Raw genomic sequence first — 20,632 nt, forward strand, 5'->3', positions numbered from 1 at the left:
AAAATTTAAAACTCAAGAGGCATAGTAACCACATACAAGTAAATGTAATTACATGACATAAAGGCTCTTCAAAATAAGTATAAAGGCATATTGCCAAGAACTATACTGTCTAATTAGGAAGAAAAGATTGCCAAGACAAATCCAAGGGGAATTCAAGAATGGTCTACTATTAAGAAATCTACCAATAGGTCACATAAACCCCAAGATCAAGATAATCTTAACCCTAAAGGAACCCTAAAGGAACATTTTTATTTGAATAAAAGAAATAAAATTCAATATTTTACATAAAGTAGAAGGATTCTTCCATAGTATGACAGGAAATAATTCTCTTAATGGTGAAATACTGGAGGTTTTCCTAATAATTGTTAAAGTCTAAAACAAGGAAGCAACTATATAGAATTTTCTGGGACAATTATAGAATTTAATTTAAAATGAAGCAGAAATAAAAAATTAACACAAATCTAGAAAAAAATGTACAACCTAACAATTACAGAAAATTTAATGTCTTTACTAATTATTAACAGTAATCACAAAATAAAATTAAAAAAAGATTGCAAGCTACTCTAATTAGAAATACCTGTAATATGAAATATACTATACCTATATGGAAAAAATATATGCAGCTTCAGTAAAATATAATACAAAGAAAATAAATGGAAAAATTTACTATGTTTCTAGATAGGAAGTATGAGTAAGTAAGTATGAGTAAGTAGTATGAGTACATACTCATAATAGTATGAGTAAGTAAGGACATAAACTAGAAATTACTTTGAGAAAAGTGAACATAATAGCTATCTAAATTTTATCCAGATCCAAAAGCTCAATTCAAACTAGGAAAAGTCACTTTAGAGGGCACATAAAGGAATAAACAGAAATAGTTAAATTAGCTTTTTTAGGGGGGAGTTAGGGAGTATATTATAGGTTTATTCTTACCAAATATTAAGACACAATATAAGGTAGGAGTAAGTAAAATGTAATAAATAAGATAATAGTAAATAAATAAAAACACTAATAGTAAATAAGTAATAAATTACAATAGTAAATAAAATACATAACATGAATTGAAGAGATGTGGATAGTGGAGTTACTTTTTAAGAATATACAAATCAATAAGAAACATGCTAAGACAGGTGCAATTAAGAAGATTCAACTATTAACAAAGCTAGGAATTATAGTCAATCTTGCTAATGTTCAAAAAACCCACAAAATTTTAAAAAGAGAATGTCACCTATTAAATTCTCTATTAGTTTTGAAAAGGCCAAATACCCAGACCTGAAGAACAGATACTTTCTTCATTTGTGTTAGAAGAGTAAAATCAAAGCAAATTGATAACATGGGTCAAGAGTCTTAAATGTGTTCACACCTTATAGTTAAGTATTTCTACCTTCTGGAACTCTCACCTAAAGATGTAATTCTAAAAGTGAAAAAGGTTTAAGCTCTAAAATGTTAAGTTTTAGCCTGATTAGAACAGTAAAGAAACAATCCACCCCTCCACCAAGGAGGGACTGCCTATGCACAGGAGGGAGATATCTGTGACTACTGTGTGTGACCACAAGACAATTCTAGGCCCTAGAAAAATCATTAAATCTTCCCAGCTCCCAAAAGCAGAAACAGAAAGCTGTGCTTTTTGTTAAGATCCAGTATCTCTTGGAAATGACATATCAGATAAAGGGTTGTCATCCAAATTTATAAAGAACTTGTCAAACTCAGCACCTAAGAAACAAATGAGCAGGAGTGAAGAAATGGGCAAAAGACATGAACAGACACTTTTCCTAAAGAAGACATCCAGATGGCTAACAGACACATGAATAGATGCTCAACATCACTCATCATCAGGGAAATACAAATCAAAACCACAATGAGGTATCACCTCACACCTGTCAGAATGACTAAAATGAACAACTCATGAAACAAGATGTTGGCAAGGATGTGGAGAAAGGGGAACACTTTTGCACTGCTGGTGTGAATGCAAACTGATGCAGCCACTCTGGAAAACAGTATGGAGGTTCCTCAAAAAATTAAAAAATTGAACTACCCTATAACCCAGCAATTGCACTACTAAGAATTTATCCAAATGATATAAAAATACCGACTCAAAAAGGCACATGCATCCCACTGTTTATAGCAACACTATCAACAATAGCCAAATTATGGAAAGGCCCCAAATAGCAACTGATTGATGAATGAATAAAGAAGATGTGGTATATATATGCAATGGAATATTACCCAGCAATTAAAAAGAATGAAATCTTGCCATTTGCAACAAAATGGATGGAACTAGAATGTATTATGCTAAGTGAAATAAGTCAGAGAAAGATAAATATCATATGATTTCACTCATATGTGGAATTTAAGAAACAAAACAGATGAACACAGGGGAAGGGAAGCAAAAATAAGGTAAAAATAGAGATGGAGACAAAACACATGAGACTCTTAAATACAGAGAAATGAGGGTTGCTGGCGGGGTGCTGGGTGGAGTGATGGGCATTAAGATGGGCACTTGTTGGGATGAGCACTATGTGTTATATGTAAGTGAGGAGTCACTAAATTCTATTCCTGAAACCATTACTACACTATATGTTAACTTTTTTGGATTCAAATAAAATTTTTAAAAAATTTAAAGAAGATACAGTATCTCTAATAGCAGACACCCAGTGTTAAGAATTCTTACCCTTAGTTACCTTACTTAATCCTTAGATTAGCCTTATGAAATAGATATTATCTACATTTAAAAGCCTACATGTCATAGACTTCCAGAATGCCTATGTCCTTGAATAGCTATTCAAAATCTGAATGCTAGGGATCTACTATAAAGAAAACTATATATTATAACAGACCTAGGGGGGAAAAAGTCAGTGTAGATATTTAAACATAAAGGTATGAATACTTACAAAAGTGATCTTATTAATTTAAATGTATTTCCTATATTTGGTGAGAATTTAATTTTCTTTTAAGACCCTGAGATCTGGGATTTGAAGAAACATTCTTTCCTATAGATTACCTGGGATGGTGCAAAACCAGACATGTGAAAAGCTGAAAACACAAGTGGCACCTCCACCTTCAGGAGCATTTCAATATAATGAGTGCTGCAAAAGTATATCGGATGGATGCCAGATTCTATAGTGTCAGCAGGTAGGTACCTCTGCATAAAAAAGAGACATTGAGAATTAATGAATATGCGACTAATTTAAAATAATATAACCAACTTACTTAAATCTCTTGCTTTGAGTGGCTACTTCAAAATTAATATGGTGGCATAAGTAGTTACTGCAAAGATTATAATTATGCAAGTTAAAAAGTCAGAATGTTAAACACTGTAGAAAGAATAAATCTCAATAACGGCAATGTGATATACTTTCCAAGACAAAGCAATGAAGTTAATACTGTAATTCAATGCCTTGTGGAATGAAGGGGATGAATGTTGCATGAAAGAATAAATGTATGAGTACACGAGTAATAAAGCTTTATATTTTAAGAGTGAACGTATTTCAATATGCTTGCTATCCTTGGCTTTGGCCAATAATTCTATAACATTAAAAAATTTTAGTTTGTCAGCTCTTAGGAATATTGGCATAGCCTCCTTTTTCTAAGATAATGTTATATAACCCAAATCTGAGCTTGAGTTACTAATAACTGAAATTGGGAATTCCGTAAGAAATTTATCTCTAAAACAGAACAAGGCATAATGCATTACCATCAAAGTTTTTGGGCCAACTACCTTATATGTATGTATATAAAAATTTCTATAATAATTACATATTACATAATTTATATATTTTATATTTTACATTTACTTATATGTCCATTTATATATGTGTGGATATACACACACACATTTACAAACTTGCATTTTTGGCTATTTTTTCATGAAGTTAGTTATTTTTTTAATTTGTCTCTTAAGTAAAATGTATGCCATCATGAATGCTCTATAATATTTCAATGATTGTTATCACAAATTCAGTGTCTAACCACAGCATTTTTTAAACAAAGAATAAACTTGGAGATACCATTTTGTGTCAAGAAAAACTGTTAGACTACCAAGTATATGCTATAGACTTATACTAAAAATTTATATTCTAATTAGTTCTGAAGAATACATAATTAAGAAACTTCCTGAAAGGCATTTTTATGTTCTTAGCTTTACTGGGTAACTGTAATAAAAGAAAATCCTTTTAAATGAAAACAAATCAAACTTACGTATAACAATTACACACAAGTTAAGATAAGGGTTTCTTTCAAACTTTATTGCTAAAGTGCTTTTAAGGATTTAGGTTTGAGTTATACTAAAATTTCTGATACCAGTGAGGTGGTTTATCAGTGTCATCAGCATAAATTACAATTTACCATTTCACATTGCATAAATATATATTTATAGGAATACATATGTAGAAATATGAGAGGTTCTTAGAGATACCTCACAGTACACAAGAAAACATTAATTTTATATACTGATTACTGGAGACATATTATAGCATATTAAGTGGACATCTCAGAGTCAACTTCAGATGAATGTCTAGTAAAGAAATTATCTCTTTTGAGTAGTTAAAGATAATATAAACTGAGAATTAGTATCCTTTAACTTACCTTCTTTTATGAAATACATGTGTTTTATTAATGACTATTTGTATAGTAGAATTAATGAATCTAATAAATAGCAAAATATCAACTTACACATATAATTTTCAATGCAAACATAGGTAATCATTTTCTGAATATATGCCTAATAGTAGTGTAAGAAATGTATGCATAAAAATCATTCTTATACAGTATCTCTTTTTTTTTTTTTTTATTTTAATTTGTTTATTTTGAGAGAGCGGGGGAGGGGAGAGAGAGAGGGAGTCACAGAATCTCCAGCATCTCTGAGCTGTCAGCACAGAGCCTGAAGTGGGGCTGGAACTCATGAACCATGAGATCATGACTGGAGCCGAGGTCAGATGAAGTCGGACGCTTAACCAACTGAGGCACCTAGGCGCGCCCCTATAGTATCTTTTCTATGTTGCATTGAAGACAATGTATCTGGAGTTGGTATGTTTTAGAGTCCTGCCTGATTTCAGTTTTATGGAAAGAAATGCTATTAGAGCACAATATCACTGTTAAAAATAATGTGTTACAAAATACTTTATAGATTCAAAACAAAAATGCAACTTTATAAAATTATGATTAAAAAAAGTTGACTGGTGATATTTAACAGTGTCACAATCTAAACACTAAACTAGAATAATTAAGACTAGGGGAATGCAGGAATCATTTTCAAATATTTGACATGAAAATGTATGATTAGATTCAAATTCCATACTCATTATCAAAAGATTTCTCATTTGTAAATGTAAGAGTGGAATTTTTTTAAAGTTTTTATTTAAATTCTATTTAGCTAACATATAGTGTAATATTGGCTTCAGGAATAGAATTTAGTAATTCATCACTTACATACAACACCCAGTGCTCATCACAAGTGCCCTCCTTAATACCCATCACCCATTTAGCCCCTCCCCCACCCACCTCCCTCCATCAGCCTTCAGTTTGTTCTCTAGACTTAGAAGTCTCTTATAGTTTACTTCCCTCCTTTTTCCCCCTCCCCTATGTTTCTTTCTTAAATTCCACATGAGTGAAATCATATGGTGATTATTTTTATCTGATTGACTTATTTAGCTTAGCATAATACATTTTGGGTCCATCCACATTGTTGCAAATGGCAAGATGTTATTATTTTAGATGGCTGAGTAATATTCCATTATAGATAGATAGATAGATAGATAGATAGATAGATAGACAGACAGATAGAACCACATCTTCCGTCAGTCAATAGACATTTGGGCTCTTTTCATAATTTGGCTATTGTTGATAATGCTGCCATAAACATTGGGGTGCTTGTGGAATATCTAAGATTTTTAAAACTCAAATTCTGGTTAACAGAAGGAAAATAGTTTCATAGACAAAAACCAGTACATACTCTTTTGCCATTTGCTTCCACCTACTCATGTAAGCAAACTTCTCATTATGCTGAAAAACTAGAGCTAAACATTCTTATTCAGGAATTTCATATAGCTATTTCAAGCATAAAATTTTTAAATTTCAATATTTATAATGTATTCCTCCTCGATGTTTTGCTTTTATTTTCCTTATCACAAATATATACTGTAAAAACACATAATATTTGCTTTTATTTAACTCCACATACTTTCCAGCTCCCTTAACTTATCCTTGGGTGCCATGTGATTGCAATGTCCACATGCTCTATGTCATAAAAACGGTTTGTGAAGTATTAGCCTATCTTATATAGTAGATAGTTTCCTCAAGTTGGAGATCTTAATGGCAGTAAGTAAAATAAAATACAGAAATATTGGTAAATTTAGGAACACTCTTACCTCTAAACTCCAAGATCTCATGAAGCTAGTAAAATCCTTTAAAATACACTATAATACCCTCAATCAAAACTCATCACAGATTTACAAAATGTATAGTTTTTTCCTCTTGATGGAATACACTGATAATTTTGACTTATTTTCTTACACCATAATTTAACTGATTCTTTCTAACAAAGCAATAGTAAAAAATCCATTCAATAGTTCTTATTACATATATATTTTTTATAATTTACTAAATCATAAGTTTAAAATTTAATCATCCATCTAGTATCACTAATCTTTCATGCAGTTACCATTAGGTAAGACATCAAGTATTTGAGAAAATGTCAAATCTGTAGCTTCAAAGAGAATCAGTCAAAAAGCATTCAGGTAGAAAACAAACATAAAATATTACAGAGCTCTCCACAAACAAGATCCCAACGAATTTAAATGGGATTTGCCTTAAAATTTCACACACTCCTTTCAAAATAGACTAAAAAGTCTTACAGAAATATGTAGTCTTGGCAACCAAAGGAAAGCAGAGGTCAGAAGCCTGGAGAACTGCTGAAGAAATCTGAATGTTTTCTCTTTGTCCCCGCACATTATCATGAACAAAGAAGATACAAACCAGTCATGGCCAGCATAACTCCCCTGCAGGCAGACTAAAAAGCACAATTAAGGAACTTTTACAATATTTTATCTTAAAAGATGAAATATGAGAACTCCATTAATATTCATTTCCAGGATCCCTGTCAGGAAAGAGGTATTGATACTTAGCCCTCATTTTATCTTCAACCAATTTACAAGCTAATGTACTGTTTACTTACATGCTCAGTGGAGGCCAATGGCACTAGCAAATGGAGAAAAAACTACCTGCCCTGTGGCAACATTTGTTCAAATCATTAAATAGTACCCTCTCTTTCTCTGGTTTAGGTTATCTGCTAAATTACTAGCATAATCAAGTATAAAAAAACCCACAAATATTTAGAATTCAGTAATGCAAATGGTTTGTACACTTTTTTTCTCCCTTCAGGTCAAAACTATTTTTGAAAAATAACCAATTCAAGCAAAATGAATGTATGTTCCATTACTATTCTAGATTTACTAAGTCTGGAATATGCTTTTCTAGATACACTAAACCTATTTTTAAAACTTTCTTGTATGTATCTGAAAATACAGCCTAATAACTTTACTCAGTTTAAGATTCAATGAAGAAGACTGAATTTAGTAGTTAATACCCAATTTAATAAAATACATATTTAAAATACAGAATAGTATAAAGGTACATGATAACAAATCAGTGATATAGGTTAAAGTATTATTTTACTATAAATGTGTTAAGGTCCCCTATCAAAGAATTATGAAAAATACATAAAGAAAGTTCAACTACTGTGAATCCACTCAAAAAAGGATATGAAGAGAAGATTTTATGGGTACTTGCTGCTGTTTCAGGAATCTCTCACAGTGCTTTAAAACCAATGTAAGATCATTTTCTGCACTGTCTTTCAACAGGTTGAGGAACTTGCCATACCTATATTAAAAACCCACAAAACATAAAAACTGAAAAATGTCAGGTCTGCATTGTAAATTCACTTTGTAAAATCTATCAAGAGCAGTCCTCTTCTTGATAGCATAAGTATGCTATACAGAACTTAGTAAAGCTTAACACTCAGTGTATGTTCCTGATAATTATTTTTGGATTAGATAATGATATTTGAATTAGATTATTGTATCTGGTAAGTGCTGACATTTTAAAGGAAAATAAAACAGTAGTGAGAGAACAGACTGTAGATACTTAGATGAAAAGAATGCAAGCATTTTTTTCCTGAACTTAATATAGAACATGTAATGTTGACCGCTTAGACTGACAGAATGTTAACACTGGAAGCAATTTTAGATTTCGTCTAGTCCAGTGGTTCTGAGGGGAGGGTACTTTCTGTCCTGGGGCCACTTTGGAAATTCACGGGGGTGTTTCTGATTGCATAGTGAATGGGGGCACTACTGGTACTTGGTGAGTGGTGGCCAGGAGGTTAGACATGGGGCAGTCCTGCACAACAACTTGGAAATGGCCTGGCTGTTACTTGCATGGATGAAGAAGCTATTTGTAATTATCTGAAACCAATTCTGTATTATATAAAATCATAAGATGTTTTTTTCTGTATTTTTTATTATAAACCGAATGCAACCATGTGCACATCAGAGAAAGGAAGTACTTTCATTTCAAGCCTAAAACTTGTTCACCATTCTGGAAAGTTACTTTGCCAGTGGCAAAACTCTACTAGAGGTATTTGAAGCACCAAAATACTGTCAGTCTCTATTTACAGCTGCCAAAGTTACAATGACTATTTGGTTGACAGCTATGTCATATACTGCAGGTGTATACAAACATTTCATTACAAAGTATTTTCCATTCACTTCTTACCAATAAGACATTGTACTGAATTTTAAAAAAAATATATGACTAGCCTGCTTATATTATCTATAGATTCCATTTCAGAATAGAAACTGGACATTACAAAATAAAAAGCAGATAGAGAGTCACAAAACAATGAATTATATGCTTTATGTGATACAGATGGATGAGCTAAAATTACTTTAATACATTTCATTATTTCATTATAGTGTTACGTATTTATGAAAACATTCTTTTTAAAAGCTTCCACATGCATCCTTTTTATACTTGATTCTAAAGATTACCCACTGAAGTAGGAGGGAACTGTCAAGATCTCCATTTAATAAGCAAGAGAGAAGACTTAGTCCTTAATTCCCAGTCTGCCATTTAGTTTGTTTTGAAAATTACAATTTGAGTACTAAAAATTCAAACTACTATAATTGGCTTATTCATTTTTAACTTCTGTGTCTATCCTTAAGGTACTTTTGTACTCATCACCATAGTTTAACAATTAAAATCTACCATATTTTAGGGGCACCTGGGTGGCTCAGTCGGTTAAGTGTCTGACTCTTAGTTTTGGCTCAGGTCATGGTCTCACTGTTTTCGTGAGTTCAAGCCCCACGTTGGGCTCTGCACTGGCAGCACAAAGTCTGCTTGGGATTTTGTCTCTTCCTTTCTCTGCCCCTCCCCCACTCACACTGTTTCTCTCTCTCTCTCTCTCTCGCTCTCAAATAAACTTAAAAAAAAAAAAATTACCATATTTTAGAAAATGGCATGATTGCGCTACCAAAGTGCTGATTTTTACAATACTTTTTTTTTTTTTTTTTTTTTGGTAAAAGCCAGGAGTCATAGAGGCTTAAATATACTGTAATTAGCCTCTGAAGTGATAATGAACCATAAATGATGCACTGGCAGAGGTAATTTAATCATATGCCAATATCCTCAAAACAAAGTTATTATTTTCTGAATGATAGACTCTGCATTTAAAGTACACAACATAGTTGGTTGTTAAATACTATTAAGCACATATCAGGTAGATAAAACAAATTCTAGAAATGAGCAAGGGAGATATTTCCCTGTAATATACCTGACAGTCATTTTAATGCCAAGCTGCTGCACAGATGAAAGACTTTCGTTCTTCACATTTGCATCAGTAGCTAAACACAAAAGAAAACTGGGTTATAAAAATGTATAAAAGTCTGCATAATAATCACAGTTTAATTGCAAATTGATGAAAGTAATATTTTTACATATTTTAATGTGAATTTTGAAAACACTGATGAATTTGTTCTCTTAAGAGCTGTCAGTTATATTTTCAAAGAAATTAATAAGAAACTTTACAAATAACTTTTCTCCTATAAAAATCATTTAAAAGCATATTAAATACAAACAACTAATTGTAGTTTTAAAGCAACCTATTTTTACTCGAATCTCAGAACACAAAAGGTGTTAACCCAAAAATGATCTAGGATATAGTACTATAATCAAGCACTGCATATATAAGATTTTGAATTACAAATATGTATAAGTATGGCTGTTTACCTCTTAAAGATTTAAGTCAAGAAGGAATAATCAGTTACTACTTATAATGTATAACAATATATGAGGGTGGAGTGAACAAGGTTCTTCCAGCAGGTGCATTTTCTTTGTGATGGAGGAGTTGTGATCTACCAAAAGTGAAGGGGCTGTCTGGACTTCGGGAGAGACTGAAAATTTGGATTAGTTCTGGAGAACATTGAATTACCAAGCTAACAGTGAATGCTCAAAAGCATCACTAGGTAGCGCTAAGGGGTCTAGTTGAAACTTTCGGTTTTGGGCTGAAGAAACTGTTGCATGCATACAGACAGACACACAATATTAAGGGAACTGTCCAAAATCACATAGTTGTCAAGTGGTAAAGAGAACTAAAATCTGGGTTTCTCATACTCATATCGGTGATTTTTTTTTTTCCTCCCATTACACACTGGTGCATCTCATCCTATCAATATAATCTACTTAACTTGTAGACTCATTCACTCCTTTTAATACACCCTTTTGGATAAAGTAACTTGCATTCCCATGCTAGAAGCTGTGGGGGCTACAAGATAAATCATACATCATGCCCTAAAAGAACTTCCCACGTAGTGTCAGAGATAAAATTCATATATAGATAACTCTGATAAAAATGTTTTAAAGTACTAAGTGGAACAAGAATGGTACAGATAGAGAGTTATGTGAATTCAGAGAGAGAGATTAGGAAGAAGCGGCATTTAAACTGAACCTTAAAATATGGTTAGGCTTGAGATCTACAGACGTAAGGAGGAGAAACAAATTAAACATCACTGTATCAAACATCTACTCATTGGACCAGCAATAATTCATCTTTTAACACTCTTAGAGGTAAGGTACATCTAGAAGCATCCCCTAGTTTGCCTAGGACTAGAGTGGTTTTAGCACTGAAAGTCTCATGCCCTCATAGTCCTAGCCAAACCAGAGTGGTTTATCACCTATGTAGAGTGGCAATTTTCTTTTAAAAAAAAAAAAAAAAAAAAAAGATAAAATACTAATGTGCTCTGTTAATTTCTTGACAAGCTACACCTGAGTTTTTCTTATTTAGATCAGAACACAATCTTAGCGGTATTGTTATATTTTGCCTATAATGATAGCAGTTAAGCTACTTTTTATGTATCTTAGAATTCCTCCCTATTTATAACTCTAACTTTACTAATAGATGTGCATTCTAGATGTACAGATTGTTAAGGACAGCTCTGCCCCATTTGTATAAGCCAGTAATTCTGCCTCCTTCTCTTAGAAAAAAAAAATGAGTTTTCATTACTTGACGCCAAAAACATATATGTCACAAATTATTCTCACTCTCACAAAATGGTCAATTTTTAAAACTATTAATCATCATTCATTATGTTCACCATAATTTTAAGTTCTTAGTATTATCAATGGCATTTAAAAAGAAACCAGCCATAATTTAAGCATCATTTTTAATGTCCCCTACAATATAATCAGGTTAAATTCATTTGGACAGTGACCAGGATGTTCTTTCTGTGTCAGTACCTGAATCTAACTCCTGGTGATCCTATATTTTATTAGTAATTGTATTTAAGTTTCCCAAGTTTAAATAACATAAGACTTTAGTGCTGTAGTGTTGGTGACACTGGCTGACTTTACAAAATTCAAGAAGTTTCAGTAAAATAAATATTTTGGTTTTATATATTTTTAGAACCATGAAATAGACCTACCTCCAATCAACTATCATAATGGGAGATTATAAGATTGATTTTTTTTTATTAGTAAGCTATCAAATTTTCTTTAGGTATACCTTATATTCAAAGAAATATAATTAGATACATAGTTTAATTAGTTTTGACAAATGCATACAGGCTGTATAACCGACATCCCTCTAAGATGTAGAAAATTTCCCTCACCTACAAGTTCCTCATGCTCCCTTCCAGCCAATTCCTGCATATCCTTCTTCCCTAAACTAGCTACTATTCTGATCTCTTTCACTGTTGGTGTAGCTGTACCTAGAACATCATATAAATGGATTCACAAGTATATACCCTTTTATGTTTGTTTTTATTTCACTTAACACAGTGTTTTGAGATTCATTCCATACTGTTGCATGTTACCAAGTTTTTTTTTTTAATTACAAGCAGTATTCCATTATATAAAATGCTGAAATTTGTTTATTCAATGTATATCCTGAAATTTATTTTTATTTTGGGACACACGTGTTTCTTTTTTCAGATTTTAATTTTCATGAATAAAGAGCTCTGAACATTCTTGGACAAATATGAAAGGTGAGCTATCACCTCAGGCCTATCAGAATAGCTAAAAGACAAGAAAGAAGTGTCAGCAAAAATGTGGACAAAAGGAACCTTTGTACACTATTGGTGGGAATATAAATTGGTAGCTATGGCAGAAAACAGTAGAGAGGACTCCCCCCCAAAATTAAAAATAGACATATCATATGATCCAATAATTCCACTATTGGGTATTTACCCAAAGAAAATTAAAACATTAATTCAAAAAGATACCTGTACCTCTGTTTATTGCAGCATTATTTACAGTAGCCAAAATATGGAAGCAACCTAAGTGTCCATCAACAGATGTATGAGTAAGGAAGATGTGGTGTATATCTGTACATACGTACATACATATGCACGTACACACACACACACACACACACACACACACACACACACACAGACACACACACACACAGGAAGATTACACAGCCATAAAAAAGGATGAGATCATGCCACAGGTGACAACATGGATGGACCTAGAGGGTATTATGTGCTAAGTGAAATAAGTCAGACTAAAACAAATACCATATGATTTCACTCATATGTGGAATCAAAAAAAAAAAAAAAAAAAAGAAAAGAAAAAATAACAAACAACAGAATCAGTCTTATAAATACAGAAAACAAACGGTGCTTGCCAGAAGAGAGGGTGTTGAAGTGTTAGGCAAAATGGGTGAAGGGGAGTGGGAGATATAAGCATCCAGTTATGGAATGAATAAATCATGGGGATAAAAGCCACAGTGTGAGAAATACAGGTGATGATACTGTAATTGCAGTGTATGGGGATAGTAGCTACACTTACAATGAACAAAACATAATGTATAAACAATCAAATCACTATGTTGTACACCTAGAATTAATGTAACATTGTGTGCAAACTATACTCAAAAACAAAACAAAATGAAATAGTAAAGTTCTTCAGGCTGAAATGATACTATGAATACACAGATACACACACGTACAAGAGTACAAGATAATGTAAATATATGGGTAAATATAAAATAATTTTGCTCGTTTCTTAATTCAGTTAAAAATAATTGACTCAAGGGAAAAATAATGTGTAAAAGTAAAATGCATGGAGAAAATAGCACACAGGAATGACAAATGGAAATATGCTTTTTGTAAGGTTCTTATGTGAATAACATAATATTAATTCACGGTACACAAAAATTATCAAAATTATATATAGAAGTTTAAAATATCGATAATCATGTAAATGGACTAAAAACAATCAATGGCAGAAATTCTCAGACTGAATTAAAAACAGAAAGCAAGATACAACTATATGCTATATGTTTTAGGATGCCCTTAAACTGAAAGACATGATAAAGAATGGGAAAACATATGCTACCAATACTAATCGTAAGAAAGCTGAATGTCTACATTATTGCCAAACAAAATACACTCTAGGACAAAGAGTATTAGAGATAAGATACTTTTTCTTAAAGAATAGCATGATCAATATATCAAGAAGAAAAAGCATTACTAAGTATGTATTTACCAAATTGGAAAGCTTTACAATACATGAAGCAAAAACTAAATAATTAAAGGGACAAACAGATAAACATAAAATAATAAAGAGACAGCTCAACACTACTGTATCAGTATTTGGTACCAAAAACAGGCAAAAATTTAGAAATTATCTAGAAAATCTGAACAGCATGACAGAACTAAATTGTCCTTATCAGTTATTTATAAAACACTACAACCATCAGCTCCAAAATATACATCCTTTTCATTTGTCAATGGAACATTTACTAAGACAGAACATTTATTAGGCCATAAAAAGTTTCAATAAATTAGACATAAATTAAATTATACAGAGAATATTCTCTAAATACAAAAGAACTAAAATAGAAACCAATAACGAAAAGATATCTGGAAAATCTCCCAACACTTGAAAGTTAAGCAAAACACTGGAAATTGAGGTCAAAGAAGAACCAGCAAGCTAAATTAGAAAATATTTTCAATGTAATGATAATTAAGACCTATCTAAACATGCATTGGGAGGCAACTAAAGCACTGCTTAGGGGAAATTTCAGTTCTATCTACTTATATTACAAAAGAATAAAGGTTTAAAGTCAGTGATATAAACTTCTATCACAGAAGCTAGAAAAAGAGGTGGAAATTAAACCCAAAGTCAGTAGAAAGAAGGAATAAAATATAATACAAACCAATAAAAGAGAAAATAAAGAAGTACAGAGTATATCAATAAAACCAAATTTTAGTTCTTTGAAAAGATCAATAATATTGACAAAACTCTACACGGCTTATTAAGAAAAAAAGAGAGAAAACACAAATTATCATTATCAAGAATAAAAGAGAAAATATCACCATAGATCTTACACACCCAAGAAGACAGCAAATCTGTGAAGAGTCTTACATTAATTAATGAAATTGAATCAATATTTAAAAAGCATACCATGAAGCAAACTCAGACCCATATGGTGTCACTTAACTAGTTAATTGTATCAAATAAGTAAATTAGTAAGAATCTTGCATACTTATAAGCACAGCATAACCATGACCCCAAAAGATGCAAAGACATTAAAGAAAACTAATGACTAATATTGCACATGAATATAAATAGAAAAAAATATTTAAAAAATATTAGCCAAATTCAGCAATATATTAAAAGAATAAAGTATCATGATTAAGAAGAGTTCATCTGAAAAATGCAAAGTTAGTTTAACATTCAAAAATCTATCAAATCCATCCTTTCCCCTAAGAATAGGAACAAGCAAATTGTATACTCCTACTTATACACTTAATTAAGTCTTGGCAAAATGTACAAAATAATTCAACGAGGTAAAAAGCTTTTCAATTAATTGTGTGGGAACTAGATATCAGGGGGAAAAAGGTGTAAACTCTTACCTCATACCATATAATGAATAACTCAAAACAGATTATAAACCTGCAGTTAAAACTATAAAGTTTTAACCATGAAGTATAGAAGACTATCTTTATGGCCTTAATGTAAACAAAGATTTTCTGAACAGAACCCTGAAAGTACTGCCCACAGAAGAAAAATTGGTAAGTTGGACTGCATCAAAATTTGACTTTATTTTTCAAATTTTTATTTAAATTCCTGTTAGTTAACATATAGTGTAATATTGGCTTCAGGAGTAAAACTTAGTGATTCATCACTTACACAGAACACACAGTGCTCAACACAAGTACCCTCCTTAATACCGAATACCCATTTAACTTATTCTCCACCTATCTCCCCTCCATCCACCCTGTTTGTTCTCTATAGTTAAGTTTGCTTATGGTTTGCATCTGTTGTTTCCCCCAAGTTATTAATTTTAACCATTCTGACAGATGCAAAGTAGTATCTCATCATGGTTGATACGGATTTCCCTGATGATCAGTGATATTGAGCATCTTTTCATATGTCTGTTAGCTATCTGGATGTTTTCTTTGGAAAAATGTTCATGTCTTCTGCCTATTTCTTAACTGAAATATTTATTTTTGGGGTGCTGAGTTTGATAAATTCTTTATAGATTTTGAATACTAACCCTTTATCACATATCTCATTTGCAAATATCTTCTCCCATTCTGTAGGTTGCCTTTTAGGTTGGTGATTGTTCCTTCGCTGTGCAGAAGCTTTTTATCTTGATGAAGTTCTAATAGTTTGCATTTGCTTTTGTGTCCCTTGCCTCTGGAGACATGTCTAGTAAAAAGCTGCTGCCTGTGTTCTCCTCTATGATTTTGATGGTTTCCTATCTCACATTTAGGTCTTTCATCAATTTTGTATTTATTATTGTATATGGTGAAAGAAAGTGGTCCAGTTTCATTCTTCTGCATGTTGCTCTCCAGTTGTCCCAAAACCATTTGTTGAAGTAACTGTCTTTTTCCCATTGGATGTTATATCCCACTTTGTCAAAAATTAGCTGCCCACATAGTTGTGGGTCCATTTCTGGGCTTTCTATTCTGTTACATTGATCTATGTGTCTGTTTTTGTGTGAGTACCATACTATTTTGATGACTACAGCTTTGTAATACAGTTTGAAGTCTGATGCCCCCAGCTTTGCATTTGTTTTTCAAGATTGCTTTGGCTATTCAGGGTCTTTGTGGTTCCATACAAATTTTAGGATTGTTTATTCTAGCTCTGTGAAAAATGCTGGTCTTATTGGTAGGGATTCCATTAAATGTGTGGATTGCTCTGGGCAGTATAGACATTTTAGCAATGTTTGTTCTTCCAATCCATGAGCATGGAATGTTTTTCCATTTCTGTGTCATCTTCAATTTCTTTCATAAGTGTTCTATAGTTTTCAGAGTACAGATCTTTCACTTCTTTGGTTGGGTTTACTCCTAGGTATCTTATGGGTTTTGGTGCAGTTGTACATTGGGTCTTCCTTGATTTCTCTTTCTGCTTCTTAAAGGTGGACTTTCATTCATCAAAAGACACCATTAAGGAAATAACTAAACAGGCTACACAATGGAAGAAAATACCTGCAGTATAAATTAGATAAAGGATCATATCCATAATCTATAACCACCACCTATAACTCAAACATAAGAAGTCATGAAACCCATATAAAAATGTTGAGGTGGATAGGAAACAAAATACTTGGATAGACATCTCAAAAGAAGAGATGTATCCAACACCATTAATCATCAGGAAAATGTAAATTAAAACCACATGGAGATACTACTGCACACCTACTAAAATAGCTAAAATTAAGACTGAAAATACCGAGTGTTGGTAAGAATAAAGAGCAATTGGAACTGTCATACACTGTTGGTTAGAGTGTAAAATGGTACAACTATTCTGCAAAATGGTTTGGGAATTTTTCATAACATTGAACATACTTCTCTCTATGAATTCCACTTATCTGTACTTATATAAAAGACTGATTTTTATAAACTATTACCAGAACAATTTTTACTTAGACAATAATGCTTAGAATTCTAGTACATATAAAATTGGACTAAACATGAGAAATATTTATCTTCATCTACATATAGATCTGTGTGCTTATAATACTAATGTTTCTCTTTTGAAAAGTATAATACAGCTAAATATCTTAATAGTAGGAGGAGTGGACAGTGGGCTAAGGGTATACTAATAAGGAGCATTCCTGATGCTATCGAATTCTGTACATCAGGGTAACTTCTAGCAGAAGATGCTGACATCTGTATCAGTGAAGAATGGAATAGTTAAGGATCAAGGTGAGTGAGTTACCCAAAAGGACTATGATACTCCATGTTATATGAGGTTCGGGTCCTTAGTTCTTCCCCATATAAGGAAAGAATACTTCCAGAGTGATCTAGCTGTCTGCCTGAGGAGTCCTTTTACCTCTTCTGGGATTGTGTAAATAATTTCCCCGATCTATGCCTTTTCTAAAAGTTTATGATGCTGTATATTGAGTAAAAACTGAATTCTGCACATTTCAACAGATAATTGTTCCCAATTATGGCTGTTCATCAAATTTCTCTGAGCCTTTTAAAAGTAAAGATAGACAGACTCCACTCCAGACTACTGAAGGAGATTGCTGAGAGTGAATGTCCAGTCATTTGTATTTTTAAAGACCGCTACAGCTTATTCCTTGTACACTGAACTTGAGATCAACATTTAAAGGAAAAAAGGTGAAGTTTAGCTACAGTTAAAATTGGACAGGAATAGTCTACCACACAAATTTCATTTTTAAGAATGTAGTAGTTAAATAATCAAAGAGGCTTTTAAATGAGAATATGGGGGAGGGTATTAAACATACCAAAACAAACATCAAATACCCATTCTAAGAAAACACTAATAATAGAGCGCCTTGGTGGTTCAATCAGTTAAGCGTCTGAATCTTGATTTTGGCTCAGGTCATGATCTCATGGTTCGTGAGCTCAGGACCTACATCAGCTCCATCCTAACCATGGAGCCTGCTTGGGATATTCTCTCTCCCCTCTCTCTCTCTCTCTGCCTCACCCCCTACTCGCACATGTGTGTGCACGCTCTCTGGCTCTCTCTCTCTCAAGATACATAAACATTTAAAAAAAAAACCCAATAAACGAAAACAGTAATATTAAATACACATAGGTGACATTAGTGTGAATAAAACCCCATTGAAAAAAATAAAGTTTCAAAATAGGAATAAAGAAGTCAGAAAATAGTTAAATATTTACTAAATATTTTATTTACAGAGCCACTTCAATTTTAAATTTGTTTGATATATGACAACTTGACAAACAGAAATGGATCTTGGGACTACAAAAGTTCATTGAAATAATCTTTTGTTATATGCAACCTGGACTAAATACAATTTATGAAGCAATAATTAAAATCCTCAGAAATAAAACAAAATTGATGGGGTAAAATAAAATTCAATGATAAAAATATATGTCTTCAGGGGATTCTGATGTATCACTGGTAACCAATGACTTATTGAAACATGCACATCTATGTGTGAGATACATAATAGGTGCTTAATAAACACTGAGTGAATGAGTAGAAAAATGAATAAATGAATGAACAAGAAATTATACTTCATATCAAATGGAGCAAGGTAGAGATGGAAATGGATATGGATTTAAAAATATTTTCTGTATATTGAAATTAAGTAACAAATGGACGATATAGTTCCTACTCCCTGGAGTCACTATTAAAAAACATGTTGCGGATAAAAAAATCAACCAATGACACCTGTAGCATCATAGTTACCCTACTTAATGTCAATTCAGTCACAGTATTAACTATTTGAAATAACCAATCAATTTAATTGTAAATACAATGGTCTCAGAACAAAAAGAGTTGGAAAAATTGGCTTAATATTGACTGAAATTGCTCACTCTGGTAATGAATTATGTTCTATTTTTGGTTTGCAAGCTAGCACACAGAGCAGTAGTAGAAGATATGAAATCAATTCCGCCTGGCACTTGGCTAATGTTGTGGAAAAAATTAATTTTTAGAAGAGTAAAGAACTTCTCCACTGGAGTACATTTCCATGGTTAGAGAAGCAGTTACCGCTTTGTTGTTTACGGATTCTTCTGAAAGCCCTGCTGTATTTGTTATAAAGTCAAAGAACTCTCACCATCCAAAGGAGTCAACCAATCGGTATACTCTCTCCTACCTCCTTCCTTCCCCAGAGACAGTCTGCAGACTCCGTTGCTTCTCTTTTAACATGTGGTTGTAACTATCCATTTTATTCAATTCTTACTGACATAAAATTCAACTTCTTATGGCCAAGCTATTGTGAGTCTCAGTCTCCTAATTGGTATAATCAGCATTATTTGGGGAAAAAAAAGGAATTTTCTTTCCAGGTCTCTATGCAATGACTCTTTCCTGCAAGTCTCCCTTTCTAGTTTTTTCAGCTGTAATAGCCCAGCAGGCCACACTGATGCCACTCTTTCTGCTCCGTTATCACTTCTTCCTCTTATCCTCCATGATGGCACTAGTCAACTCTGATCACTCTTTCCACTGAAAACCTGTGGCACTTAAAACAAAACCCCTCATTTGATAATAACCCAATTTAAATACCATAATTAAAGGCACATTGCCTGAAATAAAATAGTGAGCTGGAAAATATCAGTTTTCTTTATTTTCTCTTACTAAATGCTGCAATTTACTTAATTCATGATTGTATTACTATTTCCCCTCTTTTGAGGACAATGTAATCCATGTTATATATTTCCTTGCAATTATCAAGTGTACTCACAAACATGCTCCCTAAAAGTAAGATAGAAAAGAGCATATTTGCTGAATGTCCAAAGAAAGTAGAAAATGTGTTTAACTATATATATTAAGGTTAAAAGTATTTTAATAGTCAAAAGGTGAAACAATGCAATATTTTCTGATTTCTTTCCAACTTTTTGATTAAAAGCATAAAGAGTAAAGTCCTAACATTAAAAATAATTACTACCTTTAAAGGAATATTTCTCATTTAAAGAAGCAATTACAGTAGGAAAAAAAATCCCCAACTCATTCCAGGGAATTAAACCAAGAAAAAATTAACATCACTTAAGATTTGGAAAGATACCTATATAGATGTACAAACTGCAATTGTGCAGAAACTTGTTCATTCCTTTTTCTTTAAGGGGATAAACGGCTAAACTAATCTGATTTTTCCAGATTTGCAAATTTTATAATGGATTGAAATCCTGAA

General features: G+C 32.3%; 1 protein-coding gene and 1 long non-coding RNA gene across 3 annotated transcripts in view; one reads left to right on the forward strand and one right to left on the reverse strand.

The window, feature by feature from the left end:
• The window catches only part of LOC144616417 (uncharacterized), a 105,807-nt gene that overhangs the window by 51,114 nt on the left and 34,061 nt on the right, over positions 1-20,632 (forward strand). The window contains exon 3 of the long non-coding RNA XR_013555743.1: positions 2,997-3,132. This is a non-coding gene — a long non-coding RNA (uncharacterized LOC144616417). The remainder of the gene's footprint in view (positions 1-2,996; positions 3,133-20,632) is intronic.
• The window catches only part of TBC1D32 (TBC1 domain family member 32), a 200,708-nt gene that overhangs the window by 20,326 nt on the left and 159,750 nt on the right, over positions 1-20,632 (reverse strand). The window contains exons 29-32 of one of the 2 annotated variants that reach the window (XM_060616533.3): positions 9,824-9,893; positions 7,760-7,875; positions 6,852-7,006; positions 3,002-3,142 (exon numbers count right to left, since the gene is read on the reverse strand). In XM_060616533.3, coding sequence (XP_060472516.3) covers positions 3,002-3,142; positions 6,852-7,006; positions 7,760-7,875; positions 9,824-9,893 — 482 coding nt within the window. Of the gene's footprint in view, positions 1-3,001; positions 3,143-6,851; positions 7,007-7,701; positions 7,876-9,823; positions 9,894-20,632 lie in introns of those variants that run through there. The other variant, XM_078447256.2, reaches the window with a different exon arrangement.

The sequence above is a fragment of the Panthera onca genome, chromosome B2, assembly GCF_046562875.1.
Source record: "Panthera onca isolate mPanOnc1 chromosome B2, mPanOnc1 haplotype 2, whole genome shotgun sequence".
Taxonomy (NCBI): domain Eukaryota; kingdom Metazoa; phylum Chordata; class Mammalia; order Carnivora; family Felidae; genus Panthera; species Panthera onca.